Consider the following 19,435-nt stretch of genomic DNA (forward strand, 5'->3'; position numbering starts at 1 on the left):
AGCCTTATCTCCGATTTCAGACAGACAATTTCATGACAGTGGCCTATGCCAATCATCAAGGGGGAACTCGAAGTTACCTAGCCATGATAGAAGTATCTTGAATACTTTCTTGGGCAGAAACTAATTGCTGCCTCATTACTGCGATTCACATCCCAGGTGTAGACAACTGGAAGGCAGATTACCTCAGTCATCAGTCCCTACATCCAGGAGAGTGGTCTCTCCACCAAAATATGTTCTATTGGATTGTTCTACTTTGGGGCCTACCAGAAATAGATCTGATGGCCTCTCGTTTAAACAAGAAACTTCCCAGGTATCTTGCGAGGTCCAGGGATCCTCAGGCAGAGGTGTTGAATTCTCTAGTCTTACCAGTCTGCTTATTTATTCCCCCCTCTGGTCCTGTTTCCCAGAGTAATTTCCAAAATAAAATGGAACGCTCCTCTGTAATCCTGATAGCCCCAGTGTGGCCTCACAGGATTTGGTATCCGGATCAAGTTCAAATGTCCAGTTGGCCGCCGTGGTCTCTTCCTCTAAGCCAGACCTTCTGTCTTAAGTCCATTCTTCCATCTAAATTCTCTAAACTCAATGGCATGGAAATTGAACGCTTAGTTCTCAGTCATAGAGGACTCTCTGACTCTGTGATTAACACTATGATTCAGCCTGTTTCTCGTAAAATCTATCACAAAGTTTGGAAGACTTACATTTCATGTGTACTTCCCATGATTAATCCTGACACTCTTTTAGAATTCCTAGGATTCTTCTAGTTTGGTTGCTAATAGCAATAAGTAAATATCAGTAAATACTAATAAGTCCGGTATCAGTAAAAGCATGTGTCAAGGGTCAGCTGAATCCCTCTGCATTAGGATACAAAAGACAACTCGCTACACGCGTTTCACCCTACACTTTCTATGCATTGTGGGCTTCATCTGGCTGACCCCCTGACACATGCTTTTACTGATACCAGAGCTGAAATCGTTATGAGGTAGAGCTAAAGGTACCAAGGCTAACCCCAACAGAAAAGAACCTGCAGCATCTACATTATATGAGAACGGCTAACTGTGCGAGTAATAATCTCTGTATTACATCTTCTAAGGAGACCGGGCGGCTGTGAGGGTTGTATGGAGTAATACACCAAGCCATTCTTGGAGTGTCTTGAAAGGGAGGTGAAAAATACAGCCTTTGCAATAAACGAACAACACAGGTTATGCCGAGATCTTGTCAGGATTATACAGGTATGCTGACCTAATTTATTACACAACGAATCGCATGGATCTTGTCAGGACTGTACAGGTACGCTGACTTAATTTATTATACACTTATTATACAGCAAAGTACATGGAGGATACTGGATCCGCCATCAGTTGTGACGCCCTATAAAGTCTAATGAGTCAGATACTTCTATTCAATATCTATACAGCTTGACGGGTTTAATCCTTGGTGACCCTATTCATTAAAGCTCCCTCTTTCCTTTTAAAGGACTCAGAAGTTTTTAACTTTAAGACTGTTCATTTCATCTTTACGGATTTTCGTTGACATTTGGGGACTTTATTATCTTAAAATCCTATGATGATGCCCCGGATCTTATCCCAATAATTCCGTATGGACAGCACATAATAAACTCTATCACTCCCGGGAGTCCTACCCCTTTAGTTTCAGTGACCGGTCACTAGTATAGCATAATACTTTGACTTGCCTCTTTAGTACAATTAGGATTTTGTCCTTAGTTTTATTTAATTGTCTATTTATTTTTCATATTACATTGCATTATTTTATTTTATTATTATTAATATTATTTTTATCTTGGATATACAGGTAATGGTATACTTTAATAAATTGTAAACTCATTGTGGTTTGGTCAGTTGGTGTCTTGGGACTGTTCTTTTTTACATATATCTTTTGGAATAATCAGTGCGGAATAAGATAGACTAGGGAAGATGTTTTGGATTGAACAGATTTCCCATTTTCTCTTTTATATATATATATATATATATATATATATATATATATATATATATATATATATATACATACATATATACATACACTGTATTTATATGTACATATTCTATGTAAGAACCATGTGTAATAAAAGAAAATAAAGATAATATTCATAACAGGGGTGATAACACAGCAGGACCGCTGACAGTCTTACATTTAGTGTTTTGTAGGAAGTGTTACTGCCCATTACTAGAGGATCTTACTATCCCTCTAGACTGTGCTTCAGCTCCTTCCACCAGCTGCAGTAGTGTTTACTGAAGTGTTTATGTTCTCTGTCCAGAGGGAACTTAGTGCTTAGTTCCCATGTGTTCCCGCTCAACTTGACCCCTGTCAACTGCTAATACGAGCGCAATGCGACAAGTGCAAAAAGCTTACTTCTAGCGCAGTTAACGCTTAAGCAGGAGCGTAAATTAGCTCTGCACTTGTAGAGTATGTGAGTGTCCATCAATCCCAAATGCAGAACTTAATTGTTTAGGGCCTGATTCTCAAATGAGAGGTATCATCAGATTTTACTAAGCATTATATTGTACCTGAACTCCCATTAATCAGATACACAGCTCCCAAGGTAAAAAATGTCTTACATCAGAGAAGATTTGCTTTCCTGTTTTTGTCTATAAAGGGGCATTGTTAGATAAAATGTTTTCCCTTAAATGTGCCCAAAATGATCTTTTTTTCCTGATGGAATGTCTTCAGTTGTTTACAAATATCTCCTTCCCCTTTATTTTGTCATTTTAAATAGCTGCATTTCTAGCTGAAACTTTCACCTAAATGAAAATTTCCAATGCTACAGTATCGGATATAGAAAAGCTATGCAAACAAAGAACCGCAGCATAAATTGACATACCAGTGTGGTGCGGATAGACAAAGTCAAGCCCATTGAAAGGGTGTTTCTGCAGATGCTTTAAATACACTGATTTCTTATTAGTGACTTGCGTGGGCACACTGTGCCTTATTTGCACCCCTGTGCTAAGCGTAATTTCAGATTTCTTTAATGCTTACATTTAAACATATTTCAGTAAGTGACCCACATAAATTATATGTCTTTTTTTTCAGCAGGACCAGCAGATTCAGAAAATACAACTTGTATATTTATATTTAATTGCAGATGAAAAGGCTGCAACAAAAATGTTAAAAAAAATATATTTTCGTTATGATTCTAGTAAATAACATTGGATATAGCCAGCTGACCATTGTTGATACTGTGATCATGTTACTAAATTGTTATCAATAGTATTTAAAGTTGCATGAGGGGTCCATATGGGCTTTTGGGGGCTGTAATAAAATCTAGAGAGGCATGGAAATAAAGTAAAAGGCCTTCTTTTGCCAATACAGACAAAATGCTAATTATTTTACAATGGGACTTGTCCACTATAACATAAACTTTATTGTGAGTCTGAACATATTTTTGATTTTGTATTATGTATCCATAAAGCTATAGTTAAGTATGTTTTTCCACTTTTGACACTTTTTTTATGGGGGGGGCTTGGTACATTCCAAGACCCCTGCCTATCATTTAAAAGAACAGCAGATTCTCTCAGATTCAAATGAGAGGTCTTGATCATCTGTAGATGGTAAGCGAGCTGAGATTGAGGGATTTAAATCACCTCCCCATCCAGCTCTCTTACCAGCTATAGTGATACGCCCTTTGTGACATCATAGTGCTTGTGGCGATGTCACTGGCACTCCCATTAATGGCTTGGGATCCACGAACGATCCACGGCCTGTAGTGCAGGCGTACACAGGCCACGATGTGCATGATGAGGCATCCTCGTTATGTGCAGAGAACAGATTAATTTGACCCTTTGAATGCTAACAAAGGCTCTGAGCCGTTGCAAATTGTCCCAGTCAGGTGCTGACGATGGCTCAGAGCCGTCGCTAGCACTCACCCACCTTGAGGGCAATCTGGGGGCTCCCACTGATTCCCTCCACGGCGATCTGGCCTGTATAGTGACAGGCATCGCTGGGGCTTGACGTTTGGCGATGTGACGTCACTCGCAAAGACGTGATGACGTCACTGTGCAAGTTTATTTAATGTTGACAATGGACAAGTATAGGGAGATGGGGGCATGCTGCCTAGAAGCCTGTATCTCAGACATCTAAGCAGCTACAGACCCCCAAGATCCACCGTTGAAAAGGTAATCACCTAACCTTTCTAACAGTATAAGTCTTGGGGATCTGGAAAAAAAGTTTAAAATAAATATATTTAAAAAAAATAAAAATGAAAAAAAGTTCAAAACCAGCTTAGCACCCAGGTGGGAAATGGATTAGCAGCCAAAGGGTTAAAGAGCATTAAACTCCAAATCTCCCATAAATTAGTTTAATGAATTTAATTTAATTTTAAAAATGTAGCAACAATGCAATATGCATTAATTACTTATGTAGATAAGATATACATTTACCAGAGTTTTCAAATGGTTTAACAGTCAAGAAACCAACGAACCTTCAGGCACAAAGCAATAGTTTGCAAAACAAAAGTTATTTGCAAAACCATACACATTGTTCCAATAAATGGACAGCTTTATATGCATTTAAAGCATTTATGCTGTATGTAGCTATTTTGCAATTCAATGATTAATTGCTGGCTTCAACACTGAGTTTATTCTGGTCTTATTATGACATTAAAGGGACATTTCCACTCCTGTGCTGAGCAGTTTTGGAGTTTTTTAGATCCTACTCGCAATTAAGCCCCACTCTTCAGTGAGAAATCCACACATATTATATATTGGTTTTTTTTCAGCAGACCCAGCAGATTCACGCTATTCCCTTTTTTTAATGTACTGTATATATCATAATAACTTTACATCAAAACATGTGAAAAAAAAATATATTTTCATTAATATTTTAACAAACAAGGTTGTAAATGAACGTGTTTTCTTTTTAAACACTATAGTCAAAAGAAGAAAGGGTTATCCTCATATAAAAAAGCCTTTGTTTATAGACTTTTGATGGGCACATAAGCGCTATGAGCCTCTACTTAAATAAATGCACATTTATACACGCCAGGTGATCACTATTACATTGATGATCACCTGGCTATCAAAACCTATATAGGGCCTGTATTTTAAAGAGGGGCTTATGGGCTAAATAACAAGAGGTCTTGGGGTATCTAGGTCTTTTTGATGACCTACTATAAGTGTAAATTTATTTAAATGTATTTAAAGAGCAGGCAATGGCTTTTTAACAGTGGGGCTTGGGTGTTTCTAAGGTTTAAAGGGACACTAAACACTAACTCCATTTCATGCACCGCCTCCTAATAGGTGCTGCCATTATGTTACCAAGGTTACACTACAGGTATCTGAAGGAGAGTTGCTGAAAATGTGTAAACACGTCACTACTGAAAAGCAGTGAAACAAAGATTTCAACATGTGGGAACCATGACTGGAGGTCGGTGGGGAACTACCTAAATACTGTGCTTATAAAATGTATTTATTGTCAAATTTCCCTTTAAGGAAGCTAAGATTGAGGGTTTTGAATACATACAGTACTTACAATGGAATGTAAATTTGAACAGTTTACCTTTCTGATACAGGTGTTCAATGTAAAACACATCAAAATTCTTAAACTTCTTCGATAAAGCTATTTCTTTAAGGACATTGGAAAGCTGTTCTGCTCTCTGTAAGAGAAACCCATATATTAATTTCCTGCATAGATAATAAACCATAATTGCTGTTAAATTTACACTAGAATTTAAAATTGCTTGTGATCTTCTGGCTCAATTTAGATAATTTTGCATATTAAAGGGACATGAAACCCAAAATGTTTCTTTCATGATTTAGGTAGAATATACAATTTTAAACAATTTTCCAGTTTACTTCTATTATCAAATTTCCTTCATTTTCTTGGTATAATTTGTTGAAGAAGCAGCAATGCACTACTGGTTTCTAACTGAATACATGGGTGAGCCAATGACAATCGGTATAAATATGCAGCCACCAATCAGCAAGCTAGAACCTAGGTTCTTTGCTGCTCCTGAGCTTTTCTAGATAAACTTTTCAGCAAAGGATAACAAGAGAAGGAAGCAAATTAAATAATAGAAGTAAATTGGAAAGTTGTTTAAAATTGTATGCTCTGTCTAAATCATAAAAGTTTAATTATGACTTTACTGTCCCTTTAAAGCTTTTGTGGATTTTACAGTGAACCCCATTTACCCTTTTATTACACTGAAAATGTTTGTATTTGTTTTTAATCAAGGCAATTGTGCTTTTGTTTGTACATAAAATATAAATAAGGAAAACTATGATTTTATGATAAATTTCATATTTATATTTTTATGATGAATTATAACTATTACCAGGACAACAGTATGTTTTTAATACAATTAAACTTTCATCTGTGTGAAACCAAATCTTAGTGTGTTTCACTTGCACAAGAGGATATTCGGCAGCGAAAAGAGCCGAATACTGAAAATAGCCTCCTACTTCCGCATTCAGCAGTGAACGAAACTGCCGATGCACACATCTTATAAAAATGACTATTCAGTGCAAGAATATTGGTCCCTGTGTTAAAACAAAGATCGATTTTGTGTGCAAGCACAGATTTTCTTGTACATAGCACATGCATAAGTAGATCATACCGACAAACTAAACAGACCCCATCTCTCTAAAAGTATAGTCACCCCTGGATTATACCATATACCTAGTGGTGTTAATGTTAGGTTTAAAAGGACTTTAAAGTATATTTTTTATTTATGTAACAGAAATTATTCACATCATTACAAAACAAAAAAAGAAATTCATGTAAAATAAATGTTTTAAAAGCATGTAAACCTGTCTCTTTTATTTTTTAAATTTTCCAGGCACAGGACACACCCACTTTACTATTCCATTAATTAGTCTAATTAGGGACATTTATAAACAACTTTCTGCACATATCACTGTGAAGTATGTAAATCAATGAAATATCAAGCAAAATAAATAAAACGTTTTTTTTAATGATGAATAACTAAAGGCGAATTATTTTGGGATTACTATCCTTTTAATTTTAGTTCACTATGTACTTCATTTTAACTTCAGTTGTGATAAGCAATTTTATGTGTTCCTAATTCATGTTAATTTCATTAAAAAAAGCTAGAAATACCACACTCCAACTAAGACATTGAGCAACAAATGTTGCACAGTGCTACACAGCTGCCTATTTAGCCTAACACACAAGTTATTTTTTAAGGCCTAGATTTAGAGTTTGGCGGTAGCCGTGAAAACCAGCGTTAGAGGCTCCTAACGCTGGTTTTAGGCTACCTCCGGTATTTGGAGTCACTCAAAAAAGGGTTGGCTCACTTTTCAGCCACGACTTTTCCATACCGCAGATCCCCTTACGTCAATTGCGTATCCTATCTTTTCAATGGGATTTTTCTAACTCCGGTATTTAGAGTCGTGTCTGAAGTGAGCGTTAGAAATCTAACGACAAAACTCCAGCCGCAGAAAAAAGTCAGTAGTTAAGAGCTTTCTGGGCTAACGCCGGTTCATAAAGCTCTTAACTACTGTACTCTAAAGTACACTAACACCCATAAACTACCTATGTACCCCTAAACCGAGGCCCCCCCACATCGCCGCCACTCGATTTAATTTTTTTAACCCCTAATCTGCCGACCGACACCTACGTTATCCTTATGTACCCCTAATCTGCTGCCCCTAACACCGCCGACCCCTATATTATATTTATTAACCCCTAACCTGCCCCCCACAACGTCGCAGCCAGCTACCTACAATAATTAACCCCTAATCTGCCGACCGCAAAGAGCCGCCACCTACATTATAGCTATGTACCCCTAATCTGCTGCCCCTAACATCGCCGACCCCTATATTATATTTATTAACCCCTAACCTGCCCCCCACAACGTTGCAACCAGCTACCTACAATAATTAACCCCTAATCTGCCGACCGCAAAGAGCCGCCACCTACATTATAGCTATGTACCCCTAATCTGCTGCCCCTAACACCTCCGACCCCTATATTATATTTATTAACCCCTAATCTGCCCCCCACAATGTCGCCTCCACCTGCCTACACTTATTAACCCCTAATCTGCCGAGCGGACCGCACCGCTATCATAATAAAGTTATTAACCCCTAATCCGCCTCACTAACCCTATAATAAATAGTATTAACCCCTAATCTGCCCTCCCTAACATCGCCGACACCTAACTTCAAACATTAACCCCTAATCTGCCGACTGGAGCTCACCGCTATTCTAATAAATGTATTAACCCCTAAAGCTAAGTCTAACCCTAACACTAACACCCCCCTAACTTAAATATAATTTAAATCTAACGAAATAAATTAACTCTTATTAAATAAATTATTCATATTTAAAGCTAAATACTTACCTGTAAAATAAATCCTAATATAGCTACAATATAAATTATAATTATATTATAGCTATTTTAGGATTAATATTTATTTTACAGGTAACTTTGTATTTATTTTAACCAGGTACAATAGCTATTAAATAGTTAAGAACTATTTAATAGCTAAAATAGTTAAAATAATTACAAAATTACCTGTAAAATAAATCCTAACCTAAGTTACAATTAAACCTAACACTACACTATCATTAAATTAATTAAATAAAATATCTACAATTACCTACAATTAAACCTAACACTACACTATCAATACATTAATTAAATACAATATCTACAAATAACTACAATGAAATAAACTAACTAAAGTACAAAAAATAAAAAAGAACTAAGTTACAAAAAATAAAAAAATATTTACAAACATAAGGAAAATCTTACAACAATTTTAAACTAATTACACCTACTCTAAGCCCCCTAATAAAATAACAAAGCCCCCCAAAATAAAAAATGCCCTACCCTATTCTAAATTACTAAAGTTCAAAGCTCTTTTACCTTACCAGCCCTGAACAGGGCCCTTTGCAGGGCATGCCCCAAAGAATTCAGCTCTTTTGCCTGTAAAAAAAAACATACAATACCCACCCCCCCCAACATTACAACCCACCACCCACATACCCCTAATCTAACCCAAACCCCCCTTAAATAAACCTAACACTAAGCCCCTGAAGATCATCCTACCTTGTCTTCACCATACCAGGTTCACCGATCCGTCCTGGCTCCAAAATCTTCATCCAACCCAAGCGGGGGCTGGCGATCCATCATCTGGCGGCTGAAGAGGTCCAGAAGAGGCTCCAAAGTCTTCATCCTATCCGGGAAGAAGAGTAGATCCGGACCGGCAACCATCATCTTCCAAGCGGCATCTTCTATCTTCATCCGATGAGGACCGGCTCCATCCTGAAGACCTCCACCGCGGACCCATCTTTATCCGGCGACGTCCAACTGAAGAATGACGGTTCCTTTAAGGGACGTCATCCAAGATGGCGTCCCTCGAATTCCGATTGGCTGATAGGATTCTATCAGCCAATCGGAATTAAGGTAGGAATATTCTGATTGGCTGATGGAATCAGCCAATCAGAATCAAGATCAATCCGATTGGCTGATCCAATCAGCCAATCAGATTGAGCTCGCATTCTATTGGCTGATCGGAACAGCCAATAGAATGCAAGCTCGATCTGATTGGCTGATTGGATCAGCCAATCGGATTGCACTTGATTCTGATTGGCTGATTCCATCAGCCAATCAGAATATTCCTACCTTAATTCCGATTGGCTGATAGAATCCTATCAGCCAATCGGAATTCGAGGGACGCCATCTTGGATGACGTCCCTTAAAGGAACCGTCATTCTTCAGTTGGACGTCGCCGGATGAAGATGGGTCCGCGGTGGAGGTCTTCAGGATGGAGCCGGTCCTCATCGGATGAAGATAGAAGATGCCGCTTGGAAGATGATGGTTGCCGGTCCGGATCTACTCTTCTTCCCGGATAGGATGAAGACTTTGGAGCCTCTTCTGGACCTCTTCAGCCGCCGGATGATGGATCGCCAGCCCCCGCTTGGGTTGGATGAAGATTTTGGAGCCAGGACGGATCAGTGAACCTGGTATGGTGAAGACAAGGTAGGATGATCTTCAGGGGCTTAGTGTTAGGTTTATTTAAGGGGGGTTTGGGTTAGATTAGGGGTATGTGGGTGGTGGGTTGTAATGTTGGGGGGGGGTATTGTATGTTTTTTTTTACAGGCAAAAGAGCTGAATTCTTTGGGGCATGCCCCGCAAAGGGCCCTGTTCAAGGCTGGTAAGGTAAAAGAGCTTTGAACTTTAGTAATTTAGAATAGGGTAGGGCATTTTTTATTTTGGGGGGCTTTGTTATTTTATTAGGGGGCTTAGAGTAGGTGTAATTAGTTTAAAATTGTTGTAAGATTTTCCTTATGTTTGTAAATATTTTTTTATTTTTTGTAACTTAGTTCTTTTTTATTTTTTGTACTTTAGTTAGTTTATTTCATTGTAGTTATTTGTAGATATTGTATTTAATTAATGTATTGATAGTGTAGTGTTATGTTTAATTGTAGGTAATTGTAGATATTTTATTTAATTAATTTAATGATAGTGTAGTGTTAGGTTTAATTGTAACTTAGGTTAGGATTTATTTTACAGGTAATTTTGTTATTATTTTAACTAGGTAACTATTAAATAGTTTTTAACTATTTAATAGCTATTGTACCTGGTTAAAATAATTACAAAGTTACCTGTAAAATAAATATTAATCCTAAAATAGCTATAATATAATTATAATTTATAGTGTAGCTATATTAGGATTTATTTTACAGGTAAGTATTTAGCTTTAAATAGGAATAATTTATTTAATAAGAGATAATTAATTTCGTTAGATGTAAATTATATTTAATTTAGGGGGGTGTTAGTGTTAGGGTTAGACTTAGCTTTAGGGGTTAATACATTTATTAGAATAGCGGTGAGCTCCAGTCGGCAGATTAGGGGTTCATAATTGAAGTTAGGTGTCGGCGATTTTAGGGAGGGCAGATTAGGGGTTAATACTATTTATTATAGGGTTAGTGAGGCGGATTAGGGGTTAATAACTTTATTATAGTGGCGCTCAGGTCCGGTCGGCAGATTAGGGGTTAATAAGTGTAGGCAGGTGGAGGCGATGTTGTGGGGGGCAGATTAGGGGTTAATAAATATAATATAGGTGTCGGCGGTGTTAGGGGCAGCAGATTAGGGGTTAATAATAATATGCAGGGGTCAGCGATAGCGGGGGCGGCAGATTAGGGGTCAATAAGTGTAAGGTTAGGGGTGTTTAGACTCTGGGTACATGTTAGAGTGTTAGGTGCAGACGTAGGAAGTGTTTCCCCATAGCAAACAATGGGGCTGCGTTAGGAGCTGAACGCGGCTTTTTTGCAGGTGTTAGGTTTTTTTTCAGCTCAAACAGCCCCATTGTTTCCTATGGGGGAATCGTGCACGAGCACGTTTTTGAGGCTGGCCGCGTCCGTAAGCAACTCTGGTATCGAGAGTTGCAGTGGCGTTAAATATGCTCTACGCTCCTTTTTTGGAGCCTAACGCAGCCTTTATGTGGACTCTCAATACCAGAGTTATTTTTATGGTGCGGCCAGAAAAAAGCCAGCGTTAGCTACGCGGGTCCTTACCGACAAAACTCTAAATCTAGCCGTTAGTTTGTTAAAATGTCTATATGGTAAGATATATGTAACATATAATACACAGCTGCTATTATGATACAGCACTTTTCACTGTACATAAAAAAACTAAATACTTATTAAAAAACAAGAGCACTACCTCTGTTGTTAAATTTCGGAGCGTTTCATTCTGGTTCATCCATCCTTCACAGGGGTTGCTCTAATAACAAAATAAATTATGTTATGGTTAAAAACAGGTATCTACAACAATGGATACAAACAGTCAGATCAACACTATATTTAAATGGAAAAATGTCACATATTATATAATTTATTTATGTAGAAGAATGGACCAAAGCGGAGAGGACTATGGGGTAAATTTATTATTGTGCGGACGGACATGATACGATGTAGCGTATCATGTCCGCTGCACATCGATAAATGCCGACAGCATACACTGTCGGCATTTATCATTGCACAAGCAGTTCACAATTGTGAACTGCTGGTGCAATACTGCCCCCTGCAGATTTGCGGCCAATCGGGGGGGGGGGCAATCAACCTGATCGTATTCGATCGGGCTGATTGCTGCCTGCCACCTCAGAGGTGGTGGACGAGTTAAGGAACAGCGGTCTTAGGACCGCTGCTTCTTAACTTCTGCTTCAGGCGGAACTGAAGTGGAATGGGTCGGAAGCAGCATCCGCTGCTTCATAAATCGACCCCTATGTGCAGTGCTGGAACAGTTTACTACTTCAGATCAAGATGATTTTGTAAATTTTATTTTTAACCAATGACTTGTAATATCAAAACAAGCACTAGATAAGTGTGACCTCTGTTTCTATTGTGACTTTGGATATACCAGACCTCTTCCTGCCAGAGTTACTTCCAGTTTCCAAGTGCCTTTGATAGTGTAGAAAACTGTACTCACCAGCACCTTGGCTTTCTTTGCAATTCCTTTTAAAGGAAAGACCTACACCTTTTTATTTTTTGTTGTTGATTTATTTTTATTTAAATCAATAAGAAGTAATACAAACATAACCAGTCAGTTAGCTTTTAAATGTTACATACAGAGACACAATGCTGGTTGTTTCCATACGTACGTTGAACTTCAACTTGTTTACCATTAGTCACCTCTTACGAGGATGTCCATTTTCTAAAATTTTAGGTCCTTGTGAGACCTTGTTAGCTCAGCGGGAGAGAAGAAGTCATACATTTTCCGTTACACAATACAGTGCCGGATCTGTTTAATTGAATGTCCTTTTCTTATTGAGTTTGACTTAGTAGGTTGAGGAGGTCACGGTCAACTAGGAAGTTTGAAGGGGAGGTGGAAGGGAGGGGGGTAAGGGAGGAGGATGAGTAATTTGTTTGTAGAAGTATTGGTGTCATTTTTCCATTTTCCAGATGTCTAGCATCATCTCATGGGTTTCAACTGAGCCATTTCTAATGTAGTGGTACCTCTCTAACTGTATGTCTAAGAGTGTGTCTACTTGTGTTGCCCATTACCTGAAGGTGGGGACCATGGGGGATTTCCAATGTCTAGGGATTAAGATTTTTGCGCTACTTATTGTGAGCAGCAGTTTTTGTTTTGCCTTATTTTTTAACTTTGGGAGGTTCGCGAAAAGCAGTATCTTAGGGTCCCTAGGTACTATGGTTTCTAGGGTATTGCATATGTGGGTTATAAAGTCTGTCCAAAATTATTGAAGCCTGGGGCAATCCCACCATATGTGTTGCATGGAGCCCTCTTGGCAGCCTCTCCAGCATTTAACCCAAGGTTGTGGGGTAGAGCACTTTCAATCTGACTGGGGTCAGGTACCATCTTGTAAGATACTTATAATTAGTCTACTAATCTTGGGCTGAGATGGAGACTGTCTTGGTGTTAATAAATATAGCGTGCCAGGTTTTTAAAAGTTAGTTCCATGTTGAGTTCCCAAACCCATGCTTTCGTGTGTGTAGGGAGATGATCTTTGTCTGGTATTTAGAGTTTCTTGTAGAGAATAGATATTAAGTGGGAAGGGGGCTGTTTCATTATGCAAAGTTTTTCAGTAGTGATTTTTTACGTCTGTGAGATGTAACGAAATTACTTATATGTGCGTATGTCAGCCAGGATAGGGATGTGTCTGCATCTGAAGTTGGAAAGGTCACTTATTAGCGACTTCTTCAAGTGTCTATAATTAGCTTTAAATAGCGTGTCTGAGTTTGCTGATAAATAAACCCCCAAGTATTTCATTTTATCTGTCTGCAGTTTTAATAGGCAAGTTGTCATTATCTGGGAGACCTTGTCATTTGGTATCATTATGTTTTAAGAACTCGGGTTTTGTTACATTCAGTGACAAATTGGAAAATTTACCGTATTCGCAAAAAATTTGTAGGGCTCGTGGAAGGGATGTTTCCGTGTTTGTAAGTGTTAACAACACATCATCAGCATACATCGCCAGTTTATGTTCTTTGTTATATAATGTGATTCCGGTAACATGTGGGTCTCTGCGAATTTTGAGGGCTAAGATTTCTATTGAGATTGCAAATAGGACTGGTGAGAGTGGGCAACCGTTTGTGATCATAAAGCTATTGGAGCGTAAGCCGTTTATCTTTATTTTGGCGGTTGGTGTGGTATACAGGGAGAATATCATACCAATAAAAAATTATGGCTGAATCCCATCTTTGACAGGGTGGCCTTCAGAAAATCCCATTTCACCCTGTCAAAGGCCTTTTTCGGCATCAATGGAAGTTAGTGATAGTGGAATTTTGTTATTTTGTGCATGTGAAATGAGTTGTTGTACTTTTACGGTGTTGTCCCTTTCCTCTCGTACCGGAACAAAACCCACCTGGTCCGGGTTAATTATTTTGGGGAGGACTTTGTTTATGCATGTGGCTAATATTTTTGCGTACATTTTTATGACAGAATTTAGCAAGGAGATTGGGAGGAAATTTTCTTGTTTATTTGGTGTTTTGCCTGGTTTTGGCAGGACTGTGATGTGAACTTTGAGTATGTTCGGTGAAAAACCTTCATCTTTTAGTAATGTGTTGTAGGTGTTAGCTAAGTGTGGAGTCAGTAATGATGCAAATTTTTTATAACAGGTTATTCCGAGTCCGCCAGGGCCTGGACTTTTTCCGCTTGGCATATCTTTTATGGCTTTCAGGATTTCGTCATGTGTTATGGGGACTCTAATTGTTTTGCTTCATTAGGGTGGTTAGTTGGGACTAGTGATGTCGCAAACCTAAAAATTTCGGTTCGCATACGGCGGACTCAACTTCCGCGCCAGTTTGCGAACCGACGAACGGCGCGAACCGCTATTGACTTCAATAGGCAGGCGAACTTTAAAACCCACAAGGACTCTTTCTGGCCACAATAGTGATGGAAAAGTTGTTTCAAGGGGATTAACACCTGGACTGTGGCATGCCGGAGGGGGATCCATGTCAAAACTCCCAAGGAAAATTACATAGTTGATGCAGAGTCTGGTTTTAAGCCATAAAGGGCCTTAATCACCTAACATTCCTAATTTTTATTTGAATAACGTGCTTTAAAACATCAGGTATGATGTTGTATCGATCAGGTAGTGTAAGAGTTACGCCCGCTTCACAGTGACAGACCAAACTCCCCGTGTAACGCACCGCAAACAACTGCAAACAGTCCATTTGCACAACCACGAGTTAGATAGATTTGATAGTTAGATACATACATTACATAGATCAATAGATGCAATATACATATGATAGGTACAAATTACATAGATCAATAGATGCAATATACATTTGATGATAGATACGAATTACATAGATCAATCGATGCAATATACATTTGATAGATACGAATTACATAGATCAAAAGATGCAATATACATTTGATAGATACGAATTACATAGATCAATAGATGCAATTTATATATGATAGATACGATTGATAGTTCGATAGATTTGATAGATAAATAGATAGATTTGATAGATATATGATGAGTATAACAATAAGACATGCGGTCTGGGACCCGTGGTGTGTTAAGTAGTATTATTCTTAGCAGTTTACTACCTGTTACTCCCCCTATCGGGGGAGGTCTATATGGCCTACATTTTTGGAACAGGGAGATGGAAGAAGATGATTGGTCTGTCCTCCTACTTCAAATTTGGCCGAAACACAAGTGGCTGTCTCAAATCAGTCCGGCCACGAGATAGATAGATTTGATAGATAGATATACATAGATTGTTAGTTAGATAGAATCGATAGAAGATAAATAGCTCGATTTGATAGATATATAATTACCCTGACAAAGTATAATAATAAAACATGCAGTCTGGGACCCATGGTAACTAGGTTGTGTTAAGTAGTACTATTCTTAGCACTTTAATCCCTGTAACTCCCCCTATCGGGGGAGGTCTATATGGCCTGCATGATTACCCTGACAAATTATAACAACAAGACATGCGGTCTGGGACCCATGGTAACTAGGTTGTGTTTATATTAGTACTATTCTTAGCACTTTAATCCATGTTACTCCCCCTATCTGTGTAGGTCTATATGGCCTGCATGATTACCCTGAGAAAGTATAACAACAAGACATGCGGTCTGAGACCCATGGTAATTAGGTTGTGTTTAGTAGTACTATTCTTAGCACTTTAATCCCTTTTACTCCCCCTATCGGGGGAGGTCTATATGGCCTGCATGATTACCCTGACAAAGTATAACAACAAAACATATGGACTGGGACCCATGGTAACTAGGTTGTGTTAAGTAGTACTATTCTTAGCACTTTAATACCTGTTACTCCCCCTATCGTGGGAGGTCTATATGGCCTGCATGATTAACCTGACAAAGTATAACAACAAAACATGCAGTCTGGGACCCATGGTAACTAGGTTGTGTTAAGTAGTACTGTTCTTAGCACTTTAATCCCTTTTACTCCCCCTATCGGGGGAGGTCTATATGGCCTGCATGATTACCCTGACAAAGTATCACAACAAGACATGCGGTCTGGGACCCATGGTAACTAGGTTGTGTTAAGTAGTACTGTTCTTAGCACTTTAATAAAAGTTACTCCCCATATCGGGGGAGGTCTATATGGCCTGCATGATTACCCTGACAAAGTATAACAACAAGACATGCAGTCTGGGAGCCATGGTAACTAGGTTGTGTTAAGTAGTAGTATTCTTAGCACTTTAATCCCTTTTACTCCCCCTATCGGGGGAGGTCTATGTGGCCTGCATGATTACCCTGACAAAGCATAACAACAAGACATGCAGTCTGGGACCCATGGTAACTAGGTTGTGTTAAGTAGTACTGTTCTTAGCACTTTAATACCTGTTAGTCCCGATATCGGGGGAAGTCTATATGACCTGCATGATTACCCTGACAAAATATAACAATAAGACATGCGGTCTGGGAGCCATGGTAACTAGGTGGTGTTAAGTAGTAGTATTCTTAGCACTTTAATCCCTGTAACTACCCCTATCGGGTGAGGTCTATATGGCCTGCCTGATTACCCTGACAAAATATAACAATAAGACATGCGGTCTGGGAGCCATGGTAACTAGGTTGTGTTAAGTAGTAGTATTCTTAGCACTTTAATCCCTTTTACTCGCCCTATCGGGTGAGGTCTATATGGCCTGCCTGATTACCCTGACAAAGTATCACAACAAAACATGCCGTCTGGGACCCATGGTAACTAGGTTGTGTTAAGTAGTACTGTTCTTAGCACTTTAATCCCTTTTACTCCCCCTATCGGGGGAGGTCTATATGGCCTGCATGATTACCCTGACAAAGTATAACAACAAGACATGCAGTCTGGTACCCATGGTAACTAGGTTGTGTTAAGTAGTACTATTCTTAGCACTTTAATACCTGTTACTCCCCCTATTTGTGGAGGTCTATATGGCCTGCATGATTACCCTGACAAAGTATCACAACAAGACATGCGGTCTGGGACCCATGGTAACTAGGTTGTGTTAAGTAGTACTGTTCTTAGCAGTTTAATAACTGTTACTCCCCATATCGGGGGAGGTCTATATGGCCTGCATGATTACCCTGACAAAGTATAATAATAAAACATGCGGTCTGGGACCCATCATAATTAGGTTGTGTTTAGTAAAACTATTCTTAGCACTTTAATCCCTTTTACCCATGGTAACTAGGTTGTGTTAAGTAGTACTGTTCTTAGCACTTTAATACGTGATTACCCTGACAAAATATAAAATAAGACATGCGGTCTGGGAGCCATGGTAAGTAGGTTGTGTTAAGTAGTAGTATTCTTAGCACTTTAATCCCTTTTACTCCCCCTATCGGGGGAGGTCTATATGGCCTGCATGATTACCCTGACAAAATATAACAATAAGACATGCGGTCTGGGAGCCATGGTAAGTAGGTTGTGTTAAGTAGTAGTATTCTTAGCACTTTAATCCCTTTTACTCCCCCTATCGGGGGAGGTCTATATGGCCTGCATGATTACCCTGACAAAGCATAACAACAAGACATGCAGTCTGGGAGCCATGGTAACTAGGTTGTGTTAAGTAGTACTGTTCTTAGCACTTTAATACCTGTTAGTCCCGATATCGGGGGAAGTCTATATGACCTGCATGATTACCCTGACAAAGTATAATAATAAAACATGCGGTCTGGGAGCCATGGTAACTAGGTTGTGTTAAGTAGTACTGTTCTTAGCACTTTAATATCTGTTAGTCCCGATATCGGGGGAAGTCTATATGACCTGCATGATTACCCTGACAAAGTATAATAATAAAATATGCGGTCTGGGAGCCATGGTAACTAGGTTGTGTTAAGTAGTACTATTCTTAGCACTTTAATACCTGTTACTCCCCCTATCTGGGGAGGTCTATATGGCCTGCATGATTACTCTGACAAAGTATCACAACAAGACATGCGGTCTGGGACCCATGGTAACTAGGTTGTGTTTAGTAGTACTATTCTTAGCACTTTAATCCCTTTTACTCCCCCTATCGGGGGAGGTCTATATGGCCTGCATGAATACCCTGACAAAATATAACAACAAGACATGCGGTCTGGTACCCATGGTGTTAAGTAGTACTATTCTTAGCACTTTAATACCTGTTACTCCCCCTATCTGGGGAGGTCTATATGGCCTGCATGATTACCCTGACAAAGTATAATAATAAAACATGCGGTCTGGGAGCCATGGTAACTAGGTTGTGTTAAGTAGTACTATTATTAGCACTTAAATCCCTGTAACTCCCCCTATCGGGTGAGGTCTATATGGCCTGCCTGATTACCCTGACAAAATATAACAATAAGACATGCGGTCTGGGAGCCATGGTAACTAGGTTGTGTTAAGTAGTACTATTCTTAGCACTTTAATCCCTGTAACTCCCCCTATCGGGTGAGGTCTATATGGCCTGCCTGATTACCCTGACAAAATATAACAATAAGACATGCGGTCTGGGAGCCATGGTAACTAGGTTGTGTTAAGTAGTAGTATTCTTAGCACTTTAATCCCTTTTACTCCCCCTATCGGGTGAGGTCTATATGGCCCGCCTGATTACCCTGACAAAGTATCACAACAAGACATGCGGTCTGGGACCCATGGTAACTAGGTTGTGTTAAGTAGTACAGTTCTTAGCAGTTTAATACCTGTTACTGCCCATATCGGGGGAGGTCTATATGGCCTGCATGATTACCCTGACAAAGTATAATAATAAAACATGCGGTCTGGGACCCATCATAATTAGGTTGTGTTTAGTAGTACTATTCTTAGCACTTTAATCCCTTTTACTCCCCCTATCGGGGGAGGTCTGTATGGCCTGGATGATTACCCTGACAAAGCATAACAACAAGACATGCGGTCTGGTACCCATGGTAACTAGGTTGTGTTAAGTAGTACTATTCTTAGCACTTTAATACCTGTTACTCCCCCTATCTGGGGAGGTCTATATGGCCTGCATGATTACCCTGACAAAGTATCACAACAAGACATGCGGTCTGGGACCCATGGTA

General features: G+C 39.1%; 1 protein-coding gene across 2 annotated transcripts in view; it reads right to left on the reverse strand.

The window, feature by feature from the left end:
• Positions 1-19,435, reverse strand: part of AOAH (acyloxyacyl hydrolase) — a 411,773-nt gene that overhangs the window by 42,044 nt on the left and 350,294 nt on the right. For both annotated transcript variants that reach the window (XM_053714415.1, XM_053714414.1), the window contains exons 18-19: positions 11,648-11,707; positions 5,512-5,608 (exon numbers count right to left, since the gene is read on the reverse strand). In XM_053714415.1, coding sequence (XP_053570390.1) covers positions 5,512-5,608; positions 11,648-11,707 — 157 coding nt within the window. The remainder of the gene's footprint in view (positions 1-5,511; positions 5,609-11,647; positions 11,708-19,435) is intronic.

Source organism: Bombina bombina, chromosome 5, assembly GCF_027579735.1.
Source record: "Bombina bombina isolate aBomBom1 chromosome 5, aBomBom1.pri, whole genome shotgun sequence".
Classification (NCBI taxonomy): Eukaryota; Metazoa; Chordata; class Amphibia; order Anura; family Bombinatoridae; genus Bombina; species Bombina bombina.